This window comes from Camelus ferus, chromosome 32 (assembly GCF_009834535.1).
Source record: "Camelus ferus isolate YT-003-E chromosome 32, BCGSAC_Cfer_1.0, whole genome shotgun sequence".
In the NCBI taxonomy this organism is placed as follows: Eukaryota; Metazoa; Chordata; class Mammalia; order Artiodactyla; family Camelidae; genus Camelus; species Camelus ferus.
Genome location: NC_045727.1, coordinates 12,615,305 through 12,642,926, shown reverse-complemented (window position 1 = coordinate 12,642,926; position 27,622 = coordinate 12,615,305). Strand labels below are relative to the sequence as shown.

At 55.0% G+C, this 27,622-nt stretch overlaps 2 protein-coding genes across 9 annotated transcripts in view; one reads left to right on the top strand and one right to left on the bottom strand.

The window, feature by feature from the left end:
* The window catches only part of DEPDC5 (DEP domain containing 5, GATOR1 subcomplex subunit), an 89,251-nt gene extending 74,541 nt beyond the window's left edge, over positions 1–14,710 (top strand). For 6 of the 8 annotated variants that reach the window (XM_032471708.1, XM_032471706.1, XM_032471707.1 and 3 more), the window contains 3 exons: positions 510–570; positions 2,634–2,716; positions 2,851–3,503. In XM_032471708.1, coding sequence (XP_032327599.1) covers positions 510–570; positions 2,634–2,716; positions 2,851–3,143 — 437 coding nt within the window. In that variant the 3' untranslated portion in view covers positions 3,144–3,503. The other 2 variants (XR_004316684.1, XR_004316683.1) reach the window with 2 other exon arrangements.
* On the bottom strand, positions 11,006–24,302 carry C32H22orf24 (chromosome 32 C22orf24 homolog). The gene is given in 4 exon segments (XM_014559298.1): positions 11,006–11,290; positions 21,631–22,081; positions 24,201–24,217; positions 24,219–24,302. Coding segments are annotated over 4 exon segments (837 nt in total).
* Between the last annotated feature and the right edge of the window lie 3,320 nt (positions 24,303–27,622).

Below are 27,622 nucleotides of genomic sequence, written 5' to 3'. Positions count from 1 at the left end.
CCCCCCAACACACACCCTTGGCCATCCTCAGCTGGAGCGGGAAGGCGGCGGCGGGGGTGGGCACTTGTCTGCTGATCACTTTTCCCGAAATCATTTTTATATTTATTTGCTTCAATTTCCCCACTCCTCAAATGGAAGACTGGTCTTTTTTTTTTTTTTTTTTTTTTTCTCCTTAGAAGCAAATAGCATGCATTTAAAGCTTTTCCTTTGATTGAACTTTAGCATCATGTTCTTTTCTGCTTTGGGCACAGAAAGGGTGTCCAATATCAGGTTCTGGGAGCTCACGCTGGTCACTGGGGACTCATGTTCACACCCTTTCTAGACCCTCTTAGGATGGCCCTCCTTGGGGGTGGGGCTGGTCCTTCTGAAGGCAGGTGCTGCGGAAAAGCAGAGCTCAGGCTCCAAGAGGGGAGAGTTGCCAAGAGGAGTGAAGGACCCAGAAGGCCCGGCCTGGGGAGACTGCAGACCTTGGGATCACAACTTGGCATTTATTATTTGTTTCATTTCAGATTTTGAACCGGAAACATACTGGGATCGAATGCACCTTTTCCAGGAAGCCATTGCACACAGGTTTGTCCCTTAGCAAGAGGGAAGTGTGGGAAGGCATCCGTGTCTGTCTCGAATGGCAGTGACCACAGGGAAACCAAGTTTGTGTCATTTCGGGGGAGAGGCACCCAGTCCCCCAATGACAGATTCGCTGCTTATCTCCGACAGTCCCTCTGCCTTGGCTTCACAGTTCAGCACCACCTCTCCAGGTCCTACCACTGTGGTCTTTCAGACCCGATTACCTCTTCTTCCAGTTAATGGGAGAGCAGAGAGCTCTGTCCTTATGCTCCAAGAAGACCCTGAGCCAAACTCTCCAGGAGATGACATGAGATGAAAAACTGTAGAATTTGTCAAGAGCCCCTTGATGTGTGTGGAAAAGACAATAAGTGGTTAGGAAGCAATAGATAAGTTCAGTAGGTGCTTACTAGTACTGACTGTGTGCGGCAGGGAAAGCCTGTCCTAGGCTTAGCTGTCTCTCCCGCAGTCTGGTCCAGCTCTGTCTCCGGAACATCACTAACTTAGTGTCCAGTTGCTACTTCATGTTAATCATAGCGAAAGTGAAGCCTCCTGTCCCTGCTTCAGTGTCGTATCATCTTGTTCAGGTGCCTTCAGCTGTTGCCCCCGGCCCCACCACGCACACACCCGCACTGAGCACACACCTGCCCCAAGCACACACCCCACAACCACAGGACAAGGTCCAGACTCTTCAGCCTCCCTCACTCAAGCGGGCCCAGGCCTGCCTTAGACCATACTCTGCCCTTTTCTTCCATGCTTGATAAAGGCTGTGAAACCGATGCCTGGGGCCCGACTTCCTCCTTCCAGTAGAAGGGGGTGCCACTTGGGGCAACAGAGTGCCCAAGCGGGTGGGAAAGGGCTTTGATGTGGGAAGCAGACAGGCCCAGTTCCCCTCCGCCTCCACCAGCGTCTGGCTGAGGAAGTGTGAGCGAGTCCTGGGGTGGCTTTGCCTTCGTGTCCTCACCCCTCACAGTGTTGTTGAGAGGGTTTCCTGTGGTCCTGGCTCCTTGGAAGCCCTCAGGAGACAGTAGTTATTATTGGGAAGACCCTAGCCAACTGATATGTTTGTAAGCAGGTCAGGCTGATCTGTGCTGAGTAAATAGTCTTGATTGGAAGATGGGGAGGAAGGAAAGGCAAACCTCAGAGCTGCTCCAGCATGTGATGGAACAACCGACGGCAATGAGCTCGCCTTGCGTGTCTGCCGACCCATCTAATGTATGTGTCTAACTTCCTGTGCTCTTCAGTAAATAATTATCAAGCGCCAGTGTAAAGCTGGCAGCTTCTAGAGAGGATGCAACACAGCACCTCCCCGGAGCTCAGCCCGGGACAGGAGACAGCATCTTACCTGCTTCAGTTCTGCCTCCATCATGCCTTCTTTCCGCAAACCCCTCAGACTCAGGGCAGGAGCCCATCTGCCAGCACGTCCTTCACAGCACTTAGCAGGTGGAGCTGTAATAAGTGCACTTTGTGGAAATAGAGAGACCAGGAATAGAACGACCCAGGCATGAAAAATGGCCCCTCCTGCCTATTTCCAGAACACCGTGAAGCAGAGTTCCAGATTAGTATTCCTCCCTTTAAGAAAAGGAGTTCAATTAAGATACTTGGTTTCAATGCAAAGCCTTTATTGATAACCTACTGTGTGCTTAGTGAAGGAAGGGAGAGAGGTGTGGCTCAGCTGAATTCAGATCTGGGCCTTCCCCAGAGGAGCTGAAGTTCTCGGGAATGGGGTGGGCACAGCGGGGATGGCTCAGGGGATGGGACGGCTCGGGGTGTGCGGAAGTTGGGGTGGCTGGGCGGAGATGAAGGCTGCGTGGGGCAGAGGGGCAGGGAGGGGGCTCTTGACCACCTGGAGAAGAAAGGGGGCCAGGCAGGAGGAGGGCTGGGAGCCACTAAAGGGGTGGAGGGTGGGACGTGGTGAGGCTAGAAAGGAGCAGCCTGAATGCTCCACCTGAAAGAGGTCTTTCCAGGTCCCTCACCCGGGCTGTCGGAGAGTCCTGGTAGCCACCCTCTCTCCTCGTGCCTTTAGCCAAGGAGGCCGTAATCATGTGTGTGTCTCCCTGCCCTTCCCGTAGGTTTGGGTTTGTACAAGATAAATATTCCGCCGCTGCTTTTAACTTCCCTGCGGAGAACAAGCCTCAGTACATCCATGTCACAGGTGAGGCCCGCGGGCGTGGGTGGGCGGGGGGTGGGGGTGGCCCGGCAGGACGGTGACCCTGGGAGGACCCGGCCCTGGTGCCCTCCGCCCCGCCCCGCCCCGGTGGCCGCGACCCCGTCCTCCTCCGCCCGCAGGCACGGTCTTCCTGCAGCTGCCCTACTCCAAGCGCAAGTTCTCGGGGCAGCCGCGGCGGCGGCGGAACTCGACCAGCTCCAGCAACCAGAACATGTTCTGTGAGGAGCGGGTGGGCTACAGCTGGGCCTACAACACCATGCTGACCAAGACGTGGCGCTCCAGCGCCACGGGCGACGAGAAGTTTGCCGACCGGCTGCTGAAGGACTTCACAGACTTCTGCGTCAACCGCGACAACCGGCTGGTGGCCTTCTGGACGAGCTGCCTGGAGAGGATGCATGCCAGCGCCCCGTGACGGCCGCCCGGGTGGGGACCGGCCAGGTCAGGCAGGCCCGGTGTGGGGTGGGGCCGGGGCTGCCGCCTCCCCAGCGTCCATCCACCCCAGGAGGAGGCTTCGCAGGTAGGCGGGCTTCAGCGCTGGGGAGGGGGCGGGCAGCCCTCAGGAATGTCCTCAGAGACCAGGTGGCACCCATGAGCATCCTTTCCTCTGCCGTCCATGGTCTGTTCAGAGCAGAATCAGCCGCCTCCCGCCGGGAAGGGGTGTGCACAGGATGTATAATTTTGTGAAATAGTGTACCATAGGCTGACACCAGCTGTACATACCTGTACATACTGGAAGCAGGAATAAAGCACCTCTGTGGCCTCTCTGCCCCCAGCCTGGTTCCCGCAGCAGCAATGCCGTCCTCAGCTGGGCAGCTATGCACCGTCACCAGGCCCTAATGGCGAGTGAGGCAGCCACAGACGGGAGGACTTCACAATTCACCTGGGGACCCTGGCTGTTGCAGGCCCTTGGTGGGGAGGAGAGTTTCAGGCGGGCCTCCTGAGCAGAGAGAAAAGTCCCAGGAAAGCTTCTGTTGACTGTGATTGACGTGAGGACGCACTGCTTAACGGGATAAGACTCGGCAGGGCCCTCCACCTCAGCGCCCGCCCTCACCTGCCAGGGTTGGAAGGACCCGACAGATGCCCCCACTTCTCCTCCACCCCTGTTGATCTGTCTCCTCAGTAGCCTGTGAATCCGTCCCCTCCCCCAGGCCCCTGGCTGCTGCTCTCAGCCTGGCCCTCACCCCTTCCTCTCCTTCCTCCCCCTGCACAGCCAGGAGGGCCTCCCACCATGGCTCTGCTTTCCCTCAGGCCCTTCTCCACTTGGAAGCCAGAGTCCTTTTTAAAAATCACTCTGATTGTGCCCCCTACTACGTAGACCTCTCTGGTGACTTGAACTTGAAAACTCGCAGATGTGGCTTCATGATCTGGTCCCGTGCTATCTCTTCAACCAGCGGGAACATCACCAACTCTTTAGTGGCTCAGATCCTTTGTACATGCTGTTCCAACTGCCTGGAACGCTGTTCCTCACTCACTCCTGGTCGTCAGCCATCAGCTCGTAGCTCAAAGGTCCCTTGTCCAGGGAAGCTCAGTGGGACCTGGTTACATCTTCCCACGGCACCTCGTCCTTCTCTGACCACACCCTTACGCTCAACGTGTCAGGAGCCTTGCCTATTTTGTTCATCCTTTTGTTCCTAAATGTTCAGCAGAATCGTAGATGCTGGAGGGGCGGTTGTTGGCTAAGTGTGTAGGGTGAATGAACGAGCTGGACTCGAGGGCCAAGCACTGGGGGTCACGTCCGAATCTACCCCCTCACCACCTGAGCTCCCAAGTAATGGAGCCTGCGAAACAGGTGGGTATGAGAGGACTTAACTGACTAGCAGGCAGTAAGCAAGTGAAGGCGGGAGTCCTCTGCCCATGCTGCTGTGCTGGCTTCCCGAGTGGTCGTGCCAGGACGCGGCAGCTGCTGGCCTGTTCAGATCAGTCACCTGGCATCCTTGGTATCCTGCATGTAAGGCCAGCAGTCGTCCCTGCCTTCTGCCCTCTTCCCTCTTACAAAGATGACTCAGGAGGCCCCGTGGGTGATTGTGTGGGAGCAGAGACAGCCGACAAGTTAAAATGCTGGGTCGCCCACCCTTCGGAGCTGGACCTGAAACTCACGTGCCCTCGAACTGCTTCCCGCAGCCCTCCTCTCTGCCCCGCACCTCCTTCCACCCACTTGTCCAAGCCAGAACCTGGAGTCAAACCGAATCCTTCTCCTCCTCCTCCATTGTCCTCCCACTGCTCCCTCCCTCCCTCCTGGCTGCCCAGGTGCAGAGCCAGCCCTCGGGGAGGGCGTGGCTTGCTTAGACTTGGAGAATGTGTGCGGATTGCAAGCCCACCATCAGTTGTGTAGGTGTGATAACCACTTCCTAGTGGAAAGAGAAAAGCAGTAGGAGGACCTGGGGTTAAATTCCAGCCCTGCCGCCTCAGCTGCAAGAACCAAGGCTGGTTCTGTCTCCTGAGCCTGTTTCCTCATCTGTTAAATAGGGATGACGTGGCCTCAGCTTCCTTCCCAGCCCCATCCACCCACACACACCTGCACTCACACCTCTGTGTATTTCTCTTCCGTGCTTGTGACGCCCTCATTATTTGCTGACCTGTTTCAGCTCACTCAGCTGGGAATTTCTTCTGGCACATTCTTCAGTGACAGTGGAAAGAGTGAGATCAAAGGGGCATGTGCAGGCAGCAGGGGCCCCTCACAAGGCCCGGCCCATGGGAGGGACACACGAATTGTAAGAGCGACCTTGCAGAGGTCACCTAGACCCGGCTCCCTGAGCTGAATCCTGGAAGGCACTTAATCATGGTGAGAAGTGACACGCTGAGGCCCAGACTCATGAGTGACACGCCTTGGGTCGCCCCAGGGCGGGTGGAGACCGGGGGGGCGGGGTCCAGTGAGACCAGAGCCCTGGAGCAGAGGAGGTCCTGGAGATCTGACCCAGCCTCTACATCTTCTCCCAGATAAAGGGACAGACGGTGACCTGCCCCAGGCTGAGGTGGGACTGGCCAGAGGACCTGGTGCCTTGTAGGCACTCGGTAACGGGGCAGGGAGAGGGCAGGCTGAGGAGGCAGGTGCCCGGATCCAGACTCCAGCAGAGCCACCTGCCAGCATGTGACCCTGAGGGAGTCACTGCACCTCTCAGGGCCCTGGTTTTCTTGTCTGAAAAATGAGACAATTATGCCCCTCTGGGGTTGTAAAAATTGCACGAGAGAACGTGGGTGAAGAGCTAAGACAGTGCCTGGGAGGTTGTGAGCCCCTCCCTCAACATGAGCTGTTATGACAAGACAACTGGCCTGGACCCTGAGCCCTGGGCTGTGACAGATGGGCACCAACCACAGAGGCTGGGATGGAGAGGGCAGTCTTTAAGGAGCAAGCAGCCTGGGGCTTTGTAGGATGTGTAGCAGTCAGAATAGTCAAGAGGCAGAGCCCAGTGTCCCCACTTGGGTTGGAGGGCCACACTCCTCTAACTGCTGTGGTTGTTCTGCCCTATCTGGGTCCCAAGAACCCCTGCTGGGAGTTTTTCCTGTTGGCCAAGGCGCTTCATTGCCAAGGGCAGGAAGAAGGGCCTCCGGGCTCCTGCCCATGGGCTCAGGGTTGTGGCCCGAGGCCAGCAGCTCTGCAGACATTTCTCAGCTTCGTGGTTGTGCCAGGGGAGAGGGATGCACACAGGCCCCTGGATCCCTGGGGCGGCACCAGTCAGCCTCCTGGATGTGGAAGTGCGTCTGGGGTGAGGAACCACACAGAACATGGGGTGCAGAAAACCATGATGGGGAAAGAAACGAGACAAAGTAGCATCCCTTCACCAAAGGAACAAGAAATCAGCCAAAGAGGCTTCAAGGCAGAAGACATTGCTGTCTTAGTCCCCTACCCGGGGTTCTTCAAGGCTCCTGTGCCTAAGAGCTCACTTAAATCCCAGATTCCAGAGCCTCCCCGAGAGATGCTGATTCAGGAGGTGTGGACTCCACTGTAAGGACACACTCGAGTGATGCAGTTATCAGCGGTCCATTTGAGAAGCCCCGCCCCAGACCCCTTCTCCGGGCTTCTTCCCGCTTTACACGCAATCCTAACCACCCTGGAAATCTGGTTCTCAGACCGAAGCAGCGCAGAGGCCACTCAGCAGAAGGCAACAGAGTAGAGGCAGGGAACTCAAGAGCAGGGTGAAGTGACAAGTGACAGCAGGATGGCAGCCGGGGCTGACAGAGCTGCAAGGACCTCCCAGGGCCCGGGACCCCCAAGGGCTGAGCAGCTGGGTCAGGCACTGCCAGGTGCTGTGTTGGGGAGGCACCCGAGCCTGCCTCCTGCTTGTCAGAAGAGACCTGTCAAAGTCATAGAAACTTCGGGGATTGCAGGAAATAAGTACAGGATATACACCTGGACACTAAGGAGACCTGTGAGGCTTTGCTAGAGTGGAAAACATGGGAGGAAAGACTGAAAAGAAGCCAATTTACAGGCCTCCTCGGCTACCCAGAAACTCAGATGTGTGAAATAATGGTTGCCCCATTTCTTGAGCGTTCCCTTCCTTGTGTTCTGGACAGTAGCGTACTTTACGTGCCTTTTCATCTTGTAATCTTATCAATGACCATCAGACCAGATGAGGGTGGGGGCCCCAGGCCACACAGCTGACAGCCGCTGATGTTAGGTCTGTGGGACCCAGAGCCTGGCTCCGCGCTCTGTGCTGTTGGTGAAGTTCACCCTCTCCTCTGTCCCAGAGGCCCCCCTGTCCCGTGCAGCTGACCGTATTCCACGCGAGGTGCGGCTCTGCTGGGGTACAGGTGTGGGTGTGGCCTCAGGCTCTGGAAGGAAGGTGAGGGTGCGGGTCGCTCCTCTCTGGAAGGCAGGTGCTCCTTTCCTCCTGATCCGCAGCCCCTGACTTCAGCTGCAAGGACTTCAGGCAGCTCCTGGCCTTCATGCTTGCCCTGAGCCTGGCCTGGAATGTGCAGGTCATGGGGGCAAAGCCGGTGCCGAGAACTCAGTCCTCCCAGCCATTAGATGGGACCTCCACCTGCATCTCTGGCTGCAGCAAGATTTATCTGTTCTCAGTGAATCAGCCCGTGGTCCTCCCAAGAAGGAAATCTCTTTCCCTGTGAGGGCAAGGGGAGATGGGGTGCTGCAGGCTCCTTTGTCTCTGAGCACTTTCTGCCTGGCAGCAAGTCTGGGAGAAACCTGGGGGACCACGAGATTTCAGACCTTCCCCTTCTCCACCGACGGGAAGCTGAGCACTGAGGAGGGTGGCTTTCCCTTCAGTCTCTCTGCAGCCGTGACTGGAACTGGGTCTTGCCTCCTTTTTGTGCACTTTGATTGCAGCCGGCTCCAGTTCCCACTGTGACCCTCCCCCCATCCCCATTAATCCTCAGATGTCTCTTAAGCAATAGAAATTTTTATTTTTAAGCCCTTGGCATCCCAGAAGAGAAATGTTTCCCTGGTGCCTTTGATGTGCATCCATCCAACCCTAGTAGCTCACATCCTTGGTTCTCCTCCTGCCCAGTGCAAAAGCATCTGGGAGGTGTGATCAGGTGCTGTCTTGGAGCTCGGCCTCCTCCAGGCCTTCTGTCCTGCGTCTCCTCCTGGGTAGACACAAGCCTAGGGGGTGGGGAGGGCTCCGCCTGAGGCGAACCTATGAAACTTTCGTCCTGACGCTGTCTCCAAACCCCCTCTGTCTTCCCAGCTCCTGGCTACAGCGCTGGAGGAGAACAGGAGAAGCTAGGGGTTCTCACTGAGGGGGTGGGGCGGGTGGATTTTGACCCCCAAGGGACATGTGGCAACGTCTGAAGACACTTTCGGCTGTCACAAGTGCAGAAGGTGCTATCAGCACCTGATGGGTGCTTCTAGACGCTGTATGATGTACAGGACAGCTCTGACAACAGAATCATTCAGCCCAAATGTCAGTCGTGTTGAAGCTGGGACACCCTGAACTAGATTCTGATGGGGTATGAGAGGTCCAGATGGCGGCGGGGGGGCGGGCAGGGGCTTCTGGGGGCTCCTTCCTGTGAGCGCATGCTCTACCACTGAGCTATACCCACCCACCCCCTCTGAATCCTTTACTGATGGCAGCCCCATCTCCAATGTCCTGTGGCAATCACTCTTGCTGGGTTCCAGGACCAGAGTGGCTAAGAGACCTACTTAAAGGTGCACAGCAGGTTATGGACAGAACCAGGTCACACTAAGCCCCCATGTGCTAAGTGCGGCTCTCGTGTTTCTCTCCTCATACACATAGCTTGCCTCTCCAGATGTGTCTGAACCCCTTGAGGGCAGAGAGCACATCTTGCTCATGCCTGTGTCCTGCCCATGTGCGAGTGCCCATCCCACACAGGGGCTCATTTAGAATCGGTTGAATTCATTGATTCAGGCATTTATGCAAGCTGAACCTAGGTGGCCCTGCTCTTTTGGTGGAGGGAAATGGACTTGTAAAGCCCTACAGAAAGAGAGGAGAGGGCTTGATTCTGCCTGGGGGAGCTGAAGAAGGCTGGAGAAAGGGGTGTTGAGGCCGTCCAAATGTTCTTATTTGAACATGCGTGGAGATCTACCAAGATCTGGTGCACCGCCAACTGGTTGGAAGCTTGGGGAGGGAGGGGAAGAAAGCGGAAGAAAGGTAATACTGACCCCAAGCAAGCATGTGCCCTTCGTCCTAGGGCTGGAGCGCAGGACAGCGCAGGAGGCCGGTGGGTGGTGGTTCCCTGCTGCTCCGGAGAGTGGAGGGATTTACCCAGGGGGGCTGTGCCCACACATGGCAGAGGAAGGTCTGAGCTCAGGGATTCTCCACCCCGGAGCTCTTCCCTTACAGAGGTGAGACGTGGGAGAAGGCAGTCCGCCGAGAGTGGCTTCCAGGGCAGGGCAGGGCAGCCGCGTCCAGGAGGCAGGGCCTGGGGCCTGGGCTCCCTGCACAGCGACAAGGGCCGAGTCCCCAGACTCCCCAGGGCCTGACCACCGGCACCGGTCACCATCAGTGGTCGGCGCTCAGAGGATGGGATCATGCGGGGGTGGTCTGGCACACAGGATGTGTCTCGCCTCAAAGCAGAAGTGAAATGGGGCACACTTCCCCTTGGGAGACAAGAGGCAGGTCCGACCACTGCTTGACGGCGTGTCCTGCGGGAGCCCGGAGTCTGGCAGCTGCCACTGGGCTCTGAGATGGGCGATGGCACAGAGAAGCTAGCCTGGCCTTGGGCCCCACGCAGGGGGCCCGGGTCCACCTCCCACCACATGTGCCTCCTCGGGCACCATCCCTGTGATCGGAAGATACTGTTCCTACCAGGTTTTATGATTCAGGCTCTAAGGGAGAATTCCTTTACACAAGTGCCTGTCTCGGGGCAGAGCCACAGCCAGCCTGTCACTGCATGAGGAGGATGCACTGTTTGCTGCACACTCAATCTCTGCTTTCCCATCTGCCCACGTACCAAGAGCCATCTATGTACCAGGCATTGTGTGGATACAAGAGGGAGAAGGACATGAACCAAAAAAACATATTTTTATGGTTGTGAAGTAAGAATGATTGGGAGGGAGGAGGTTATAGCTCAGTGGTAGAGCACGTGCTTGGCATGCACAAGGTCCTGGGTTCAATCCCCAGTACCTCCTCTAAAAAATAACTAACTAAACCCAATTACCTCCCCTGACCAAAAAAAATGAATTGTTGGGGAATGTACTCCAAAAGCCAAAGCAAGGCCACTGAGGGAGGTTTGACGGGGCCCCTGGCTGAGTCTAGGACTCAGGAGACTCTGGAGCATTTTGGCGGAGGCCTGATGGATGGCAGGGCTTGCAAAGGGCCAGGACAGAAGAGAGGGGGAGCTCCTGGCTGGAAGACCCTGAGACCCTGAGATGGAAAGAGGCACGGTGTGCGGGAGGGATGGGGAGAGAGGGGCTGGTGGTGCGGTGGCACAGCAGAGGGGAGTAGAGGCCCATCACGCAGGACCCTGCAGGCTCCACCAGGGTCCTGACTTCTGGTGCACCTGCAGGAGGAGCGTCGAAGGCTGGGGACCCTTGGGCAAGCCTTTCTCTTTCTGCCTCGGTCTCCTCATCTTTCCCATGGGAACATCCCCGCAGGGTCATTGAAGAGCCCATATGTAAAGCTCTGGCCTGGCCCAGTGCCAGGCAAGGTGGAGGTGCCCCATGAGCAGAGCCATTGGTCTAATTGTGACGCGGCTGGGCCAGGAATCCAGGCTTCAGCCCTGGTCCCCTGCCAGTGACTGCCACTGAAGTTCCTGCACCCCCCCCCCCCACCAGGGCTGCTTCTAGGAGACCCGGAGCCAGGAGCTGTCATCAGGACTGAATGCATTGGCCTGAACTCCCCCGTGCTCTCTGTCATATCACAGCCCTTTACCAGCTGTGCTAATGCAGCCTGGGAAGAGGCTCCGGGCCACAGCCACGACCAGCCCTGATGTCCCCCGTCCAGCCCCAGCTGTGCCCCAGGCTCCAGTGATCACCAGCCGGTCTCTGACTCCTGCCGTGGACGCAGCCACATGCCTGTAGGTGTGGGGCAGGGGTGACGCAGGGCTGGCAGCCCCGGGGTTGACCAGCAGCAGGAATGCTTTATTCTGCAAGGGTGGAGCTGCGCTGGAATCCCTCTCTTCTGAGTCAGGGAAGGAATCTCCCTAAAGGAGAAAGGAGCTGGAGCCAGCAAGGTGCTCTGCGTGCTACCTGGCCTAGCTCTGGAGACACCCCTCATCTGGGGATTATTGGCCACTTTTACAGAAAAGTAACTGAGGATAGGGGTCACCCCACTGACCAGTGAGTCTAGACTCTCCTCCAAGCCACCATGACCTCACCCTCCCCCGTCCCCCTTGGCAGTGGTCCTTTGGGCTGGGTTTTGCTGTATTCTTGCATTTCACCCAGTGCAAGCTGATTGTCGGGGGCCTGGAAATGAGGTGGGCTTCCGCTTTGGCATCTGGCAAGGGGCCACAGGAGTGTCACCAGCTCGGTGCTGGGTGGGGCCGCCCTTCTAGTTTGCAGAGAGGAAGCTGAGGTCTGGAGGCTGAAAGCAGTTTGCCTGAGTTTACAGGATTGATCAGGGCAGAGCCCGGCCAGGTGGGCACCCCTCGTGCCTCCTCTTTTGACCTCCCTGGCCGGCCTCTGTGCCTCTGTCCAGTAGTCTTCCCACATTGGAGAACCCCAGCCTAGGGCCCCTGGACCTCCTTTCTGCATCTCATCCCCCCGTGCAACTGGGTCCTGTGACTCTAATTACCATCTACATGCCTGAGAGTCTCCACCTGAGATCTCGAGCCCTGACCCCACCTTTGAACTCCAACCCGGAGTTGTCCAGCTGCCTTCTTGGCCGCTCCTGGGAGACTCAAGAGCACAACAAACTGGATGTGTCTAAACCACACTCTTGATTTAGCCGCATCCTCTCAACTCTGCTCCTCCCAGTCTTCCCCATGTTAGTCATTGCACCATCGTCTGCCCAGTTTCTAGTGCTAAGAGCCTCAGCCTGTGTTTCCTTTGCTCAACCCCCACATCTAATCCGTTAGCAGAAATACACGGTCACCTGACCCTTCCTCCCATCTGCACCTTGACCTGATGCAGCAGCAACCGGACTGGTCCTCATGCATCTTCTTGGGCCTTGAAGAATTTACTCTCCTCAGGGCGACCAACACGCTCTCTTTTAAACACAGAACAGGCTGCACCAACCCCCTGCGTGGAAACCCTCCAGTGACTTCCCATCAGTGAAATCCCAACTCCTTGCTACCGCCCACAAGGCCCGATGGGGCCTGGGCTTCTGGACGCCTCCGTCTCTGTTTTCATCTCCTCCTGCTCACTCAGGATGATGCAGTGTCTCCTCTTTGTGTTCCTTGGACACCTCTAGGTTGTCCCTGCTTCAGGGCCTTTGCACGACTTCACCCCTCTTCTTGGAATCCGCCTCCCAAGGTCGTGGCTCCATTTCCTCCTCATTGTTGGTGTCACTTGTTGCCCTCCCTGACCATCCCTCTGCCCACCCGCTGCCCTGTTGTCTCCCCCTCCAGCCCTTGTCCTCGCCAGGAATCATCTGCGTTATTTGCCCCCTCATGCATTGTCTTTTATCCTCTCTGGACTGTAAGTTTTTGTCCTCACCACGTCCTCAGCATGTACAACAGTGCGCCCGGTATGCAGTAGGCGCTCAATGAGTGCTTGTTCACAGAACCAACCACAAGGGCCTACATTACAAACCAGGTTTATCCCAGGCTGCCATCCCCGGACTTCCCTGCAGAACAGCCCTCCCCTGTCCTGTGACTTCTTTAGGACAGTCATTTCATTAAGTGCACAGAGCTTGCTCACCTGCCTGCCCACCCTCCCCACCTACAAGCTGTGTAACCTTGGACAAGTTACTTAATCTCTCTGTGCCTCAGTTTTGCCAGATAAGACCACTGTCCACCTCATAGGGTGAACATGAGGATGAGATTCATGCACACAGAGTGTTTAAAGCAGCGTGTGGGGCACAGCATTCGGAACCGGTAATTCTACTGCTATTACCACCACCGTCACGGCCAGTTTGACTCCTGGAAGAGGCAACTGCTGTCTCCGCTCTACCTTCAAGTAATAACACTTCCTTGTGCCACTTGGTACTTGTCACCTGCTCAGTGCCCTTCATTGGCTTCCTATTTCCCTTGGGAAAAGACCAAACCCCTTTCAGTAACCTGGAAGCCTCCATCCCTCTCCAGCCTCACTCTGCCCACCCTTCCCCCTTGCCTGACCCCCTCCAGTCACACCAGTCTCCTGCCAGTTCTCCTGGTGACTAATGTGGTCCCATCCCAGGCATGTTGCCTGGAAGTGGCTTTCCTTCCTCCTTCCCCGGTTGAATCCTGCTCTTCTGCAACCTCAGTGTGGACATCATCGCCTCCCAGCCTCCGTGACCCCCCATGATGAGGAGCCCCCCACTGCCCGCCCTCAGCTCGTGAGCCTGCCCTGCAGCCTGTGGCACTGCTGCAAGTCTGCATTCATTCCCTCCTTGGATCCACATGGCCTTTCCTATGAGACCCCAGTCTCTGTGAGAACAGAGGCCAAGTCTTGCTTTGCTCAGCTATGTGCTCACAGGGTTTGCACATGACAAGTGTTCGATAAATATGAAGTGAAGGAGCAGGGAGAAGGCCTTTGGGTTGGAGCCTCGCCCTTTGGATACCGCACACAACGGACCCAAGAGAAACCTGCTGCCTTTGCAGAACCAACTGGCCTTTCTCACCAGCCTCCAGCCAGCCCGACAGCCCCCCGACTTCCAGCAGGTTCCACGTGCTTGCAGCGTGGCCTTGTGCAGCCCCTGCCTGCGAGCAGCCTTCGTTCACACGGTGCCCACAGAGCCGGGGAAAAGCCTCTGCTGGGCTAAAGCCAAGACAGACTGGATGTGGAGCGGCGGCACGGGGGAAGTCGGCCTGGCTTCCTGAGCTCGGCCGCCTCCTGGCCAGACGCTCTCAGCTCTTCCTTCCCTCTTGAAACAGAGTGACCGTGGAGTCTGGGTGGCCAAGGGCCCTTTCCTGGGTTTCCCAGCTGAGGGTGCTTTCTTTAATGGGTTGGAGCTGAGGCCCTTGCAGGCTCCAGCCCCGGGGCCTACCCCTCTAGCCTGAGACCAGGATATGGCAGAAAGAGAAATAGGGGCATGGTAGGAAAATCTCACAAAACTAATTCTCAGATTGTATGCCCTACATCTGTGAGTGTCAGGATGCCCTTTCTTTTATGAAACAAGAGTGACGGAGGTGGTGATAGGTTTTCTTTCTCTCTTTTTTTTTCCTCTTAATGTTCAGGCTCGTCACATCACCTACTTAATTTTTTTTTTTTGAAATGTACTAGTCCGGGGACAGCGGCAGAGCCAGGATGAGAACCTGGGTTTTCTAGCTCCTGGTTAATGCTCTCTGTCTGCAGCCCCTCCCTGGAGAGGATAAGATGCGGGGAGACATGAGAGCTGGCTGTGAATTACTGATAGGCTGCCATGTGGGAGAGGGGACTCCCTTTTCTGGTTGGGCCCCTGGGGGCAGAATTGGGGTCGCTGGGTAGCAGTTTCAGACAAGCGCTTCCATGGCTTAGAAAAGTTTCTGACAGGCAAGTATTTGACAGTAGACCACCCCCCCTGCCACCCCCAGCAGTGTTCATACACAGGAGGAGCAGCTACCTTCAGGGCTGCTGGAGGAACTGCTGGGGCCTGGGATGGGTACCAATTAAGGATCCTGGTCTTAGATTCAAGCTGGTTTCAGCACCAGTTTCACCACTTACTATCTGCTTGGCCTCAGGCAAGTCAGTTTCCTCCTATTTAAAATGGGGGTAACCACCGCCACCCTCAGGGTCCTGGAAGGAGAAAGGATAATGTGAAGCAGCTTTCGAGCAAGGACCAGCAAGAGTGGCCTGGACTGTGTGCCGGGCCGTTTCTGAGGATGGGCAACCAGGCATGGGCTGGATGACCAAGGGAGAGTTCCTGGAGGAGGTGACACTCAAATGGAATCTTGAGACACTGCTAGGCTCTGGATAAATAGAGAGGAAGGAGCGGGGAGCTTCCCAGGAGGAGAGCATACCGGGGTCTCTGGCATGTGCAGCAGTAAGTGTTGATGGAAGTAGCTGTTATTATTATCTTTCCTTGGGCTCCCACAGCTATGGGGGCTCATCCCTGGCACATCAGAGATGCTTGGTGCATGTTGAGTGGATGGGACCGGCTGCCACAGAATAGAGATGTATGATTAGATCTAAGTAAGTTAGGAAAATAAGAGCATCTATCCATCCACCCACCTACACACCTGCTCATCACCCAGCAACAACCACATACATACATACACATCCATCCATCCACCCATCCACCCATCCATCTACACACCTGCTCATCACCCAACAACCACATACATACATACACATCCATCCATCCATCCATCCACCCATCCATCTATACACCCGCCCATCATCCAACAATCCACATATATACATACACATCCATTCATCCACATACCCATATACCCATCCATCTATCTGTCCATCTGCCCATCTATCCATGTGTTTCAGGTTGAGAACAGGACAAAGCCACTGCCCTGGCAAAGCTTACATCAAGTGGGGCGAGGCTTACAGCTATGAATCAAATAATTACATGAATAAGTATAACACTGCGACTGTGATTAGTGCTACAGGTCAAAGGGGTTCATGGTGCCAAGAGAGACTGAGACAGTGAGATTTAACCTATCCAGGGGGGTCAGGAAAGGTTCCCCACGGAAGTGACTGTTGAACTGAGAGCTCATGGGTGAGGAGGAGTAATTAGAAGATCTGGAAGTGTGTTGGGGGTGGGGGATGTTCCAGGCAGGGAGGGCAGAGCACATGCCAGGGCAGGACCAGGCTGGGGTTGTGTTGGCCTTACAATGCAGGGCCTCCTGGGCATGTTAAGGATTTCAATTTTTATCCTTAGACGTTCTCAGCAAGCATCAGGGGACAAGAGTAGATCTGTGTTTTAAAAAGCCTGTCTTAGGGGGGAGGGTGTAGCTCAGTGGCAGAGCACAGTGCTTAGCATACACAAGGTCCTGGGTTCAATCCCCAGTACCTCCATTAAATAATAAGTAAACCCAATTACCTCCCGACTCCAAGAAAAAAAAAAGCCTGTCTGGCTGTGTTTGTAGAAAATGGAAGTGGGGGATGGGAGGGGCAGGTGTAAAAGCAGGAGACCTGCGAGAAGCCAATGTAGGAGTCCAGGAGACGCATGATGGAACTGGGACTGGGAAGGGGTAGGGGAGGGGAGAAGCGGACGACTCAAGGGCCATTTAAGAGATAAATGGACATGATTGGGTGATGGGGTTTGGTGAAAAGGATGAGGGCGAGGGAGTTGTCGAGGAAGATACCCAGGTTTCTGGACAGAACTGTTGCTAGGCAACAGAGAAAAGCCAGGAGAGAGCGAGGAAGGGGTGGGGCACACTTTCTCTTGCCGTTGTTATGATGTCCGTGTTTATAGAATGAGGGGTGTTGGGGGTGTGGGCGTGCACAGCTCCCAGAATGCCTGCCCAGTGGTGAGAAGGCTGGTTGGAGGAGGTTGCATCTTGCAGGCTGAAGAGCAGGGCTCCCCATCCTGGCTCTGCAGCCAGGTAGTGTGTGACCTTGAGGGGGCATCTTCACCCCTGTGGGCCTCAGTTCTAAAATTGACAGCCTGGCTGGTCAGGCCTTTTAAGGGCAATCTGCTTCTTATTCGTGTCCACTTGCATTATTTACAGGGCTCCCCCTTGAAAAGTTACTTCTTGCAGATCCACTTTATCCAGAGCCTGAAGGTTAAAATCAGTGAAGTCTAGAGGAAGGAATCACAAGAGCCCACATGCCCCACCCTCTAATTTCATGGAGGGGCAGCACCTGACTCTGACCTATGTATCCCCCGGCTGTCCCTGCAGGTGGGAGAAGAGGAGGAGCAGTTTTGTAAAGCCACAGGGTTACAGGGCAGAAGAACACCCTTTGGAGGTGAGCCCCATGTTCCTCTCCTTACTTTGGGGGTGGGGATTTTTTCTGCAGCCTCCAGCCATTTCTTAGGACAGATGGGGCTAGGGGGTGGACTAATGTCATAGACCCAGGTGATGCTGAGCATCTGGGGGCAGAATGATGAAGGGGACATCTGAACTGTGTCCTGCTAAGCTGGGGTTCTTTCTGACTCACTGAAGATATCTCTTGTCATGCACCCCTGCTGTGACTCCTGGATGTCCTCCAGGGGCTGCAGGATGCGCTCTGCCACAAAAAAAAAAAAAAAAAAAAATGCAGAAAACCTAGCCTACCCCCTGCAAATGAGACATGGAGACAAAAACCCGGTTGGAACCTCAGGGCTGAGGTTTCCATGGTGGCTCCACTCTGCTGAACTTCCCATTGGCTGGGCATCCTGCTCCTGCTTTAGCAACAGAGGCTCAGATACCCATCTCCTTCCTGATTGGCCAGGCTGTGCTGCAGTGCCATGGCAACAGGGGCAGAGGGACCAGTCTCTGCAGAACAACTTGAGTCACCATCTACCTGGAGTGGAGCTGATATCCAGAGGGCTGCTTACAGGGGATGCAAATTGGAACAGGCAGCCCCCACCTCAGTTTGAAGTCAGGTGGGGAACCCTCCTCCTTGTTTGCCCGGGGCTGGGAGCTGCTGGGATTCTCCTCCTCATCTCAGCTATTCTGTATCTTGCAGCATCTTCCCAGCCCTTCTCTTGCCCCAGGGCTACTGTCTCTGCAGAAGGAAAACCAGACCTCTGGCAGTGCCAGCATTTAACTCATTTCCCCACAGTTATACAAATTACAAGCTAGAATTTGAATTATCTTGCCTGACTCAAAGGCTTTTTAGAAGGTCCCTGGTAGAAAATCTGGGGGGGTCCTTTTGTTTTTTTTTAAATACTTTGTTTTTTAGAGCACTTTTAGGTTCACAGCAAAGTACAGAGCAGAAGGTACAGAGATGTCCCATAGTCCTTTCCATTTTAATAGCAATCCTCTTTTAACTCATCAGACAGCAAATGCTTTCCAAAGCACTCTCCTACCTGATCCTCCCCAAAACTCTGTGAATTTGGTAAGTTAGGGATGAATGACCGATTTTATAGATAAGGATGCCAGAGCCCAGAGAGGGCAAGTGATTTATTCCATGTCACACAGCATATTTGTGCCAGAGCTGGGCCTCTCACCCAGGCCTCCTGAATCCTTATCAGGGCTTTACTGCCAAACCAGTGACTTACCCATACCATGGGGCCTCCAAGAGGGTTGGAAGGCTGCCCTGAGGGGTCCTCTCATCTGTTTAGAGAACAGTGCCAAGCAGAATCAGGCATACCTATGTCTCCAGCATGAACCAAGGGTTTCAGATCATAATCCCAGTCCCTTCCAGACAACTCCTAAACGTGGCTTCAGTCCTCAGGAAGGGTCCTTGTTTCACTGCAAATCTTGCTTTCCACCCTCACCGCCCCCACCGCCCCAGGTAAGTAAAGAAACACTCGTAACTTAACTACAATCAGATGCAGAGACTGGAGCGGAGGAGGGTCAGGCTTCGTGCCAAGGTCATGCAGTCAGCAATGCAGCCACGGTTCCGACACGAGACTGCCTGACCTGAACGCGGGCTGGCTTGAACAGTGGGATGAGCTCTCTGTCCCACGATGCAGAATGGTAGCTCAAAGGGGCTTCGGAGAGCCTTGCTCTTGGGTGCACATTTTCCCCTCAGTGGAGGCAAGGGCTGGATCTATATTTTTTGGCGCTGGGAAAAGCAGGCTCCAAGGATCTGCTTTGTGATCGGGATTTAGAAATCTCTGGCCCCTCAGGATGACCTAGTGCCCCCAACATTGTCTCCTGTTGCCTAGTTTCTCAGCTTTCAGGAGGATGGGGCAGGGTTGCTGGTACTTTGCCAATAGACAGGGAAGAGAGAAAACTGGGTGACCTCCTTGCTCTGAATCTGAGCCCCTACTGAAAACCAACATTTTGGCAGATTTCTTTCCTTCCTGCTCAGCTCTGGCTCCCTGAAGCTCTTGCCCCTGAAATGGAGCCCAGCCACCTGGCCCGCCCTCCTCCCAAGGGCACTGGTTTTGGAGGACATGGGAGGTGGGAGCTCACACCCACCACTGTGCTCCCCTAAGTGTCACACCAGCAAAGGGCAGGCACGGGAGTTCACCACCACCACCAGTCTCCCCTGTGCTGGACACCAAGTCCATAAGTGAACAAATGGTGATTTCAGAGAGTAGTGAATGCCGTGGACAGGATGAAACAGGGTAGTGGGACAGAGAGTGACAAGATGGGTGGGAGGACAGGGTGTCCTGTTTCAGCCAGGAGGGTCAGGAAAGGCCTCTCGTCCCTGCGAAGTTCGTTGGGAAGGCTGTTCCAGGCAGAGGGCAGAGCAGATGCAAAAGCCCTGAGGCAGAGTAGGGTCCAGAACCCTGAGCCTTGAACAACTGTTTTTCTACTTCCTCGGTTCTCTCTCTTGCCAAGTGGGAATGCCTCCCTGCCTCCTTTATAGGCATATTGGAGGTAGGAGGCTTTGCTTCAGGGCAGGGTTAGGATTCTGCTTGTTGGCCACTGAGTGGGAGGAGACGCAGACACAGAAGCTCGGTTTGGCTTGGCATCCTCCACGCCCACCAGGGTCTGTTGGCCACCATCTGGCAGGAAGGCACAGTGCTGGGCCCTGCAGGTCACAGGAGGGTCTGAGGGGTGCTGATCTGGCTGACCTTTGGGCTGAAAAGATTGCTCATGGCGCCGGATGGTGACTGAGCTGGAGGAGGTGGGATGCCATCAGGGCCATGGGAGACACAGAGGACTCGGATGAAGGAGGGGAAACTTGTTTTTAGGGGAGGTGCAAGGGGTTGTAGAATTCAGCAACTCAATGCAACAAACGACTGCTGAATCCCTACTCCGCATCAAGGGACCAGGACAGACAGAGGAACTTCCCAAGGCACAGTGGGACCCCAGAGACATCCAGGCCTGGAGAGCCAGGAAGGCTTCCAGGAGGAAGCGGCAACCCTTCAGCGGTCTGAAGGCTGTCAGGTCAAGCACAGTGGGGCAGCAGGAGGAGTAGTAGGTACCCAGATGGTCCCAGTGGAAGGAATGGCATCTGCAAAGGCCAGACGGGAGGGAAGAGCTTGAAATTCTCAAGTAAAGGCAAAGAGCTGTGTCTGAAGCAGACAGCTCATGTGAAAGAGGGGCACAAATGAGCCTCGTAGGCCAATGAAACACTCCAACCTTTTCCTGAAGGCGCTTATTGTAGGATTGCCAGATTCAGCAAATAAAAATACAGGTTGTCCTGTTAAGTCTGAATTTCAGATAAACAACGAATCAGCTTTTAAATATAATATTCTGCATGCAATACTTGGAACATTCTTTCACTAAAAGTAATTCGTTGTTTATCTAAACTCAGTTTTAACAGGGCCTCCTGCATTTTCTCTGGCAACCCTAATTGTGGGACCACACAAGGGTTTTAAGCAGGGGATGACATGGTTGGATTTATGTTTTGGGGAAGCCCCCAGCATTTGTGGGGAAACACACTGGAGGGAGACCAGGAACCGGAGAGAATGAGGTTCCTGCTTTGTTCAGGCCAGAGAAGCAGAGGTCCCGGCCAGGGAACAGAGGCAGGGGCATGTCATCATGTCACCTGCTTCCCCCAGAGAATGGGTGGCCTTGGATAAATCTTTCAGCTGATGCAGTCTCAGGTCAGTCCAGGTCAGACCTCGGCTGTGCAGCGTGAGCCTCTGGGCTGGTCTCCTCCCTCCCCAGCCCTCAGCATCCTCCTGTGTCAAATGAAGAGATCAGACAATCACAAGAGATGGGCCACGAGGGCCCTTCTGATCCTGCCACGAGGGGCTCTCTGCCCATCCCCTCTGACGTCTCTCTGGGGTGTTGCCCCACCACGGGGACAAGTCCAAACCGAGGTCCCCTCCCATGCCCCGTAGCTCCATCTTCCCTTCTAACATCACTCTGGCCGCTGAATACATGAAGTGCCCCAATATCTCCTCTCTCCAGATTTGGGAGAAGGGACTCAGCGTTTGTTGAGGTCCTATTGTGTGCTGGGCTAGGTCCTCTCCATCATTCATCTCCATTAATTCTCTGAGCAGCCTCTCTGGGAGGGTAGCATTATGCCCACTGCACAGATCAGAAAGCTGAGGCTCAGCGGTGTAGCTGCTGCCCGGGTCCCACGGCTGTACAGTGCAAACCCAGAATGGAGTCCAGGCCTAGCCGGCGCCAGGCTCTGCCCACCCACTGCCTCCAGGAAATGTCCTGGGAGCCCCTAATCCCCCACATATTTATTGCTGGGGCTCAGTCAGCAGTCTCCTTGTCCTAAGGCAGGCACGTGCTGTCCTGGCTCTTTCCAAGTTAAGCCAGGGACTTAAAGTTAAAATGGGTTGGTGTAGCACGCATCTGCTGGGGGCTCTCTGGTGCACGAAGCCCTTTCCCCTCTGTGCCCTCCTCACGACCTCACAGACACTCCAAACAGCCCCCTCAGCTCTTCCAGCCTGCAGCTCTGCCGCAGTGAGGTCTGCATTAAGTATTAATGGGGCAGCTCCTGGCACCTCTGTGACGTCAATTACCGGGCTGCTGGATGAGGGTGGAGGCTGCTTTTCCAAGGTGAAGTGGTGCCCGGAATTCAGCCGGCTCAAATGGCATCCCGGAGGGGCTGGCTGTAGGGACTCAGAGAAGCTGCCACTAATGTAAGGCGTGGCGGGAGTCCAGAAGCCTTCCTCCCAGCTCCTGGCTCCCTCGGGGCCTGGGCGGCGTCCTGGTGCTGGCCTGATGCATTCAGTCATTCGGCAAGTATTTATGGAGCACCTGCTGTAGGCCAAGCACAGCCGTGAGCGTGACAAGGTCCCTGCAGATGGCTCCCCTGTCTGGTGGAGGAGAGGGAGAAACTGTCTCAATACAGAAGAGTAGAGCCAGCACTGGGGGCCAGAGCAGGTGCCCCCCACCCCAGTCCATGGCCAGGGGATCCTCCCAGAGGAAGGCAGGGTTGTGCTGATCCTGAAGAAGGAGACTGAGTTAAGTCTGGAAAGAGGAGGAGTGAGTGTTTCAGGAAGAGGGAACAGGATCAGAGCTCAGTCCCTATTTCCACCCCTTCCCAGCCATGTGTCTGTGAGTTGGGTCCCCGCCATACAGAGTTGTGACCAGGACGAAATGAAGCCACGGCAAGTGATGGCACAGGACTCGATGCAGAGAGAGTTCAGGGATAGCTGTTCCAAAAACAGCTCTGTGCCTTCATGTAATTCCTTCTGGCCAGGGATCCTTACCCTGATTTCTGGGGGCAGAGAAACTGAGGCTCAGAGGGGCGACAGCATAGGACCTGGGTAATACCATGGATCAGACGCCAGGCTGGACACATGATTCCAGGCTCTGACTCGGGCTTCCTAATGTTCTCCAGCCCCAGGCAACCCAAGCAGTGGTCTCAGCTCAGGGAGGCACAGAATCCCATCAGCAATTCCAGTATGAATTCCTCGGCTGCATTTCCAAGTCAGTCTCAGCCCTCTTTAAGGTAAGGCAGCAGCTGTCCAAGGACAAGCCCAGGTTTTGGCTTTGAGGAGCCTGGGCGTAGTACCTGATTCTACTGCCAATCTGCTGTGTGATCTTGAGTGAATTACCATCCCTCTCTGAGCCTCAGTTCCCCACAGTCAATATTAATACCAGCTGGCATTGCCTGGGTCTCTATTCCTTCCAACAGAGCTGGGACAAAGGAATTATTTTTAATTCCATATTGAAGATGAGGAACCAGTCTGGGAGGAGCAAAGGGACAAGCACAAGGCCACACAGCACAGCAAATGGGAGCTGCATTGGGAGCCAGGCCCGTCCAGTGGCAAAGCTGGCCCACCATGCTATACTGTCTCTCAAAGTCAGAAAGCCACCCTGAGTTGTCTCCAAGATCCTTATTATTCTGTGAATTCCCTGCTGCCCCCAGGCCTTCAGGGCCCAGTGATTTCATGAGGAGGGCATTTCAGCTTGGGCTCATCCTCCAAGTGTCCCGTATAAACGAGGTAACAGCTTTATCACAGCCTGGGTTCACAGCCAGACTCTGTCCCTATCAGCTCCATGACCTTGCGGGAGAGAGCTTCCATCACATGGTACCGGAGGAATCTCCAGCCAACAGTTGTCATGAGGATTAAACGAGATCACAGACTAGATCAATTGCAGATCACAGGGCTTGATGCCTCGTGGCTGGAAGCAAACACCAATCCCACCAAAAGAAGTCCGTGCAGATGGTGGGAGTGGGCAGAAGGGGAAGGGGCTTCTTGAGGGAGAACTGGGAAGGCTCCTTAGAGGAGGTAAGATTTCAGCTGGGCATTAAAGACTGAGAGTAAGAGGTGGAAGAATGGGAAAGTTGGTAGAAACTTGTGGGCAGGATCTGGGAAGTCGGTGGGCTCAGGGTGTCCGGGGAGTGGGTAGTGAGCCTGGAAAGGAGGACCAGGGCCAGGTCCTAAAGGGCCAAGTGGAGGAGCTTGCATCTTTTAAGGGGGAAGTGGTCCTACCTAGGACCCCAGCGGCAGCTCAGTGCTATGTCTGCAGAGCCCACCCCCTGGAGTCAGCCTTCCCTTCTGGCCTTGCTGCTCCCCGGTCCCTTTGTCTCCTGAGTCGGGGCCAGCCCGCCACCGTTGTCTGGAAGGAGACAGAAGGCGTAGCAATCTGCTCACTGCCTACTAACATACTGGGGAGGAAAAGCTGTTTTTTTAGCATGGCTGCCCGGCAGGGAACCTTGGTGGAAACTCAGCGACCCTCTTCCTTTCCTTCCCAGGTCATGGTTTAAGCATCAGCTGATGACAGTTACGAGTACAGCTCGACAACCAAGAGTGTTTTCAGGCGCTGGGAGGGGCAGGGCAGCAGTGGGAAGAATGGTGGCGTGGAGCGGGTCTGGGTCCTGGTTCCCGCCCCCTGCTCTTTGTGCTGCAGTTGGGCCTCAGTTTCCACGTCTGTAAAATCGGAACAATAATATTGGCAGTACCTGGACCACGTGGGAGCGCGCAGGCCCCCGCCGCCGGGGTCTGCTGCGGGGAGGTTTCCGCTATCTGCTCCCACTCCACATGCTGATGTGGGCCAAACCCTGGGCCTTTGAAGCATCCTTGTTTCATCCTTTTGAGCTGCTGTGTCATTTGCTGAACTTCCAGTGGTGACGACATACCCTAGACCTTCAGAGCTGGAAAGAAGACAGAACTCAGCCATCCACTAGTGCAGCCTCCCATTTCACAGACAGGAAACCCAAGGCTCAGAGAGGGGAAGTCATGGCACTCCCAGGCCCTGACCTCCAGCTTTTCCCAGGACAACAACAGCCTCTCCCAACCCGGACCCACCTAATAAGAACTGCACCGAAGCTGGAGGCAATTAGCCAGATGGTTCCAGGCAAAGGATCTAGAAAATTCTGGCTAAGAAACACAAGCTCCTGGACCACTTGCAGATCTGAAGCAAAAGCCTTTTTTGCCCTCATTTTAATTACAATTCCATAGGCGACAGCTTCACCTTCTCCTCTAGAGCTGAGCTCTGAACAAGCTTGCTGGGGGGCGGGAGGCATCCTGAGAACGGGGCTCTGAGCTCCAGCAGCTCACAGATTGTGGCCACCAGGACATTTTCGCACTTCTTACTGCCAAAAGCTGCCGTGGAAGTGGATCTGCTCCCAAAGTGGGTTTTCAAAGAGTGGCGGGAGGCTCTGGATGATCCTGAAATCTGTGTGCTCAGGCTGATCTCAGACACAGGGGGTGGAAGTTGGTTTCAGCAAAAGGACACTGGGGCCAGAGCAACTGGCAAAGAGTGGGGGTGCTGCGGGTGACCATCTTGGCCACTGAGCAAGTGCCGGACCGTTCTGGTCTCCTTTTCCTCATCCATAAGATGGGGATAACGGCCTCCTTCCAGAGCTGTGAGGATTTGGGGAGATGGTATACGGGGGTAAAGCCAGGCAGAGAGCCAGTGATTAACAGCAAGAGTTGCTCTTGGTGGCGGTGTTATCACTGTTGGCTCAGGATTGGCCAGGTCACCTGGGTGGCAGGAGGCCTGCATTTGGGGGAAAAGAAAAAAAATGAAAATCCTATCTGGGTGACACGAATCTGTGGGCAGGTGGCCCCGCCCACGCAAGCTGGTAACCATGCCGACGGTGTGAAAGCCATCTCTCCAGAACAATACCATGCTGCTTTGTAACATGTCCCTGGGTGTCCAGGCTTTGCAGGGAGCTCAGAGTGTCCTGGTACACCCAAGGAAAAATACAGGACGTGCCTTTTCTGGGTCACCTATTCACTGGGCTCAGGCAGAAGGTTCTGGCAATGGTTTGGAAATCTAGTCCCTCGTGAAGAACAGTTGTTACCACTGACTCTGGGTGGGGTGCAGCGAGGAACTCATACAGCTGTGACGGCCAGTGCAGGCGCGGTACGAATGTGCTCCTGCTGATCCCACCCCTGAGAAACAGGGTGGTCAGTCCCATTCACAAGTGGCTTCGCCGAGGATACTCAGCTGGTAACTGGCTGAGCAGAACTCAAATCCAAGTCCAGATCCTCCTCCCCAGTCACATCACATACATGTCCTCAGGCAATCGGGGGCTGGGGGTGGAGGGAGAGTGTTGCTCTGTCCCCAGAGTTAGACCCTGTACCAAGTGAAGATGCAGCAGACTTGGTCCCTGCTCTGGGTACCCACTCCAAGCTCTGGGCAACACATCATGTTTGACTGTAATCACCAGTCCCCTTCCCCTGGATCAGGGGCCCTCTTGGGACTTAGAGTCCTGGGAGTAGGTGACCTGTCCAAGGAGGTCATCCTGGTCTTTGTTTACGAGGCTTTGGGGAGTTGGCAGCTTTCTCCCAGGGGTGAAGGAGATGGGTGCTGTTAAGTGTGTAGGCTACAAGAGGGAGATGTGTATGTGCTTTTTACAATCTGAATGCCCCCAAAAGGGGAGTCACGCCTTGCTCTTCTCAGCTCACACCTCAGGAACGCATGGGGCCAGCAGGCCTGAGTCTGACAGACATGAGTTTGAATCCTGGCTCTGCTGATTACCAGCTGTGTGAGTTTATTTAAGTCACAGAATATCTTTGAGCCAGTTTCCTCACCTGTAAGATGAGAATGGAAATCCTACCTACCTTACAGGGAAAAATAAACCCCTCTCCACAAAGCCCCTGGCCCAGTGGGAGATGTTCCCTTCCCTGCAAGAGTGGGCATGAATGAGGTCGCCCAGGATAGGGCAGAGGGCCTGGGCAGAGCCCTGAGGAACACCGGCATTTTGGGGGTAGGCCGAGAAGACAAGCTCACATAGGAGATGGAAGAGGAGCGGCTGGGGCAGCAAAGGGAGGCTGGGAGAGTGTCGGGTCCTGAAAGCTCAGAGGAGAGCCTGTCCAGGAGAGGGAAGCAGTTGTGCTAAGTGCAGCCAAGGGGGCCAGGAAGGTGAGGACCGTGCAGTGACCTTGGATCGGTGGCCACAGCGAGGGCCACCTAGGTGGAAGAGAGCGGGTAGAGCCAGAGTAGCACCCCTCAGGGGTGGGTGGGAGGTGAGGAAGTGGAGACAGTGACATTTGGTGACAAGGAAGGAAAAGCTTTATTGAAGAATCAGAGTGTCCCCCATTTGACATTTATGAATGTCAGACTCAGTTACTTAGAATGCTCCAGTCTACCTAATTTTCTGTTTTGAAACCAATCTCAGTCCGACACGATCAGAAGCTAGAAGGGCTCTAATCCCTCTAAGAGCTGGAAGGAACCCCCTGGTGCTGGCCGCCTCCCACCTCTCACCTCCCACTGGAGCCAATCCTCACGGGTCGTGGTGGATGGTAGGTCATTATCTATTACACTCTTTAAAGATATTCACTAGGGGAAAGATCAGCCTGGTGTGTTAACCTCAATTCCATTTGGAGTTAGCAATGGTGACTCTTCAAAGCACGGAGAAGCCTGGGATGGGGGCTTCCTCCCAGACACACTCAAACGCGGTTTCATGGGCACTGAGGTCCCCACTATAGAATCACAGCAGGTAGAAGGTGGCGGGGCAGGCAAGAGGTCTGGTATGGCAGCCCCAGCTCTGCTCACTCGCTGTGCAAACTGGGTCCAGCCTCTCCTCCCCAGACCTCAGCTTCCCTTTATGCAGGATAAGGGGGTGGACAGTGGTGAGTCTAAGGGTCCTGCCAGCTCTGACATTCCAGGATTTCTTCTATTCTCCAGTGCTTTTAACAGTCCGTCAAGTCCAATTTTCCATATGGTAAAAAACTGAAGTCCAGAAAAGGCCCACCACTCTCCAGTCCCTCCCTCTCCCTTCTAATGCATTTGACCTTCCAGAGTAAGATTCCTGGCCTTAAACATGGCTTTCATGCATCCGCTGGTTCCCAATTACTTAAGGGTAAGTTTCAAATCTTCAACTAGGCATTGAAAACAGTCTATGATCTTGTTCTACCCAACCTCATGTCCAACTGCCAGGCCTCTCTCCTCACCATTTTGTTTTTGTCCTAACTGCCAAGTCTTTGTCCTTGCTGGATCCCACTCCCTAATACCTCTATCCTGAGTTCACCTCCTTTAAGGTCTAGCTTAAGGTCTTTGGTAAACTATACCTTAGAGTCCAGGGCCGTATTGTACTTATCTGTAGCTACT